The sequence below is a fragment of the Myotis davidii genome, unplaced genomic scaffold (assembly GCF_000327345.1).
Source record: "Myotis davidii unplaced genomic scaffold, ASM32734v1 scaffold874, whole genome shotgun sequence".
Lineage (NCBI taxonomy): Eukaryota > Metazoa > Chordata > Mammalia > Chiroptera > Vespertilionidae > Myotis > Myotis davidii.
Genome location: NW_006285611.1, coordinates 252,694 through 256,451, shown reverse-complemented (window position 1 = coordinate 256,451; position 3,758 = coordinate 252,694). Strand labels below are relative to the sequence as shown.

The 3,758-nt window shown below is 38.1% G+C and overlaps 1 protein-coding gene across 1 annotated transcript; it reads left to right on the top strand.

The window, feature by feature from the left end:
- The first annotated feature begins 2,810 nt into the window (after positions 1-2,810).
- LOC102760410 (olfactory receptor 5M10) lies at positions 2,811-3,758 on the top strand. Its single transcript, XM_006756314.1, has one exon. The coding sequence runs from the start codon at positions 2,811-2,813 to the stop codon at positions 3,756-3,758; it is 948 nt and encodes a 315-aa protein (XP_006756377.1).

The window sequence follows — 3,758 nt, the reverse complement described above, 5'->3', positions numbered from 1 at the left end:
AGGAATCTTCCTGCAACGGGCCTCTAGTATGATGATGAAAAGATTAGGTAGCTAGCTTAATTAGGAAGTTTTAGGTTAATAAGGAGGGTCCATGGGAGAGGAATGCATAGATGGAAACTTGAAGATGCCAAGGTGTTTATCCTACTTGTACAGAGGATAGAGAAATGCTTTGGGCAGATGGAAATATTTCTGTCCTGAGCAATTAAAACAGCCATAAACCAAGGACAGACAGGGTATCTCTGGCTTGAGCAATTAAAGTGATCATAAGTTAGATGAAAAGTAGCCCTGACCAGATCAGCTGGGAGAGCTATAAGATAGGATATCTCCAGCCAGCACAACTGGGAGAAAACTATAAGATAAATCAAAAGTGGCTCCACCTAAACAGATAAGATGACCAAACGAGGAAAAGTGTGGATGTGGGGGTCGTGGGAGCTGATTACAGGGCTAAGGTTCCATATAGAAAAGAAGGGTCCCCAGCATATTAAAACCTCAAGACAAAGAAGGCAGTGGTCATCCTTCTTAGGGCCCTCTGTCCCTCCAGAAGGAACAGAAACTTAGGATTAGGAACTTAGAGGACACCTTTTTTAGGTGGCCCCTCTGCTCCAAGAGGACAGAGTTTTAGGCTTAGAATTTAGAATTAAGGTTTAGAGGTAGTACTTGCTTGCAATAAAGTTTCTGTACTTTTCACCTACCACCTTTTGTCCGTGGCTTCATTCTTTGAATCCATCTGGACAAGAATCAGTGAAAGAAATCAATCTTGAATCCTGCTCAATCAATCTTGAACCCAAATCAGTGATATATAGATTTATCTCATTGACTGATTTCTCATCCTGTAACCCAGCATTTGGGGATGTAACAAAACCAGAGACAACTCTCTTATCTTAGACTACATTTGAACTTCTCTTTATTGACCTGGAACCATCAGTGCTCTGGAAGATACAGACCAGAAAAAAACATCTGAAGAGTCCTTTATTCTCCAGAAAATGCAGCTCCAAATAATGTTCAAATAGTCTTTGTTCTACTTTCGACTTTCCTCCTAAACTATCAATTTTATGAATGATCCTGGCTCTCAGACCCACTTTAATTCCTGGCATGTTGATGAAATTAGCTCAATGGAGCAAACTGGTTTCAGTATAAATCCATAATGTTCAACTTTCAAAGGGTCCTCACCCCTGACCAGTACCTCTACTTCCTTCCATTGGTTATGTGACTCTTCTGCTCTCAACAGCCTTTCTGTTCCCCAAATTTCTCATGGACTTCACCTTCCTTTTCCTCTCTCTCATAAGATGACCTCACCTCGGTGTTTAGAAATATTGAAGACTTCCGATGAGAATCTTCTCATCAGAATCCTCTCAGGATGGTGGGGGTGGGCTAGAAGAGGTCAAGAGGGGAAATAGAGGGACGTATGGAATACTTTCAACAATAAAGATAAAAAAATACAAAGCTTATCTACCCATGTTTTTCTCCTTTCATAGTATTACCTGTAATGGCTAATTTTTCTATTTGTGCTAAAGATTTTCATGTGCTCAGTCCCAAGCAGTGTACATAGATGTTAGAGACTTTGGCCTCAGAAGAGAAACTAGGATCTCAAAGTCCCAAATTAAGGTTATGCCCTTGAGGAAAAAAAAATCATGACTTTAATTGGTTCTTTTTTTTATTTTTTTTTATTTTTTTTAATTGGTTCTTTAGAATTATTTTATAAATACTCTAGGGAATGTACCTAAGGAATATATTATAAATCTTCCCACCTTGTTTTTATAAAATATGATGTCAACTTTCAGAGGTAGGTTATTTTCTATGTTTATTCACTAAAAATATGTTTGCTTTTCAGTGTGGAAATTAGTACCCCACTAAAATAGAAAACTATTTTCAGCAATTGTACTTGATTTTTTATTGATATGATAATATTTCAGGGCATGTCTAAAATTCCATTATTACATGCAAGGTCTTTTGATGTGTATGTAAAAGCTAAATAAAATAACTTTATGGTGTAATTCTTAAAGCACAATTTTTCTAGTCATATTTTATTTTTACAAAGATTTGATAGATAGCGGTTTCAGGAGTGAGTGAAACCCTGTTAACTGTGCTTTCCTAGACAAATATTTTCATGTGTGTTAGTTGTGTGAAAACTGGGGATAATCCCCGTTCTTCTCCAGATATTTCATTCTGTTCAAATTTTACCTTCTCAGAATAGCCATCTAAAAGCATCTCACCTTTATTTTTCTTCATAGTACTTGCTTCTAACTAACATCATTTACATATTTTTCTCTACGTGTTGTACCTTTTCCTACAATATATACTATATGAGGATGGGGAATTTGGTTACTGCTGTCACCCCAGAACCTTAACCAGAAAAAAAATTAATTTTTGTAGTGTGCATGAATAAATGGGTGATTTTACAAAGCAGAGAGAACAATTCTTCTTTCTGTATCCTCTTAGCTATACAGGATGTGGCAAAAGTAGGCTTACAGTTGCTCATATGAAAAATAATACAATCAATAAATAGTAATACAAGAGTAAACCCTATGCTTCACATACTCACATCTGTAATCTACTTTTGCCTCAACCTGTATATTAAGAGATAGATTTGCTAGAAAACACAGAGACACCGAGAAACATATGTGTGTAGAAATTCTGATGTGTTATTGAAAGGAAAAGAGTAAGTTCCTATTAGATGGATTAATCAAAGAGTAAGTGATAAAATGGCTGGGATGAATAATAAGATGGATGAGATAAATTCCAAATCTTGATCAGACATAATTTTTCACCTTTTTTTTTTTGTCACTTTCAGTTTTCAAAGCATAAGAAAAATGTCTTCCCAAAACCACACTCTAGTGACAGAATTCATTCTCTTAGGACTCACGGATGATCCAGTACTAGAGAAGATCTTGTTTGGGGTGTTTCTGGTGATATACCTGATCACTCTGGCAGGGAACATGTGCATGATTGTGCTCATCAGGGCCAACTCCCACCTCCAAACTCCCATGTATTTCTTCCTTAGCCACCTCTCCTTTGTAGACGTTTGCTATTCCTCCAACATTATTCCAAATATGCTGTGCGATTTCCTCTCAGACCAGAAGACCATCTCCTATGCTGGGTGCTTCTCACAGTGTCTTCTCTTCATAGCTCTGGTGATCACTGAGTTTTACATCCTCGCTTCCATGGCATTGGATCGCTATGTAGCCATTTGCAGCCCGTTACATTACAGTGTCAGAATGTCCAAGGACATTTGTATCTCTCTAGTCATGGTTTCTTACGCTTTTGGCTTTCTCAATGGACTTTCTCAGACACTGCTGACTTTTCACTTGTCCTTCTGTGGCTCTCTTGAGATCAATCATTTCTACTGTGCCGATCCTCCGCTTATAATGTTGGCCTGCTCTGACACCTATGTCAAAAAGATGGCAATGCTGGTCGTTGCTGCATTTACTCTCTCAAGCTCTCTCTTCATCATTCTCCTGTCCTACCTCCTCATTCTTACAGCCATCCTGAAGATCCGTTCTGCCGAAGGCAGGCAGAAAGCCTTCTCTACTTGTGCTTCCCACCTGACATCAGTCACTATATTTTATGGAACGCTTTTCTGCATGTATGTAAGGACTCCATCGGAAAGGTCTGTAGAGGAGTCCAAAATAATTGCAGTCTTTTATATTTTTCTGAGTCCAATGCTGAACCCATTGATCTACAGTCTAAGGAATAAACATGTGATCCATGCCATGCAGCAAATGACTAAAGGGAATCTCTTCCACAAAAATGCAGTTTAG

What these genes read in the sequence shown, in the direction of transcription:
- LOC102760410 (XM_006756314.1), top strand. Translation starts at nt 2,811, where the DNA reads ATGTCTTCCCAAAACCACACTCTAGTGACAGAATTCATTCTCTTAGGA.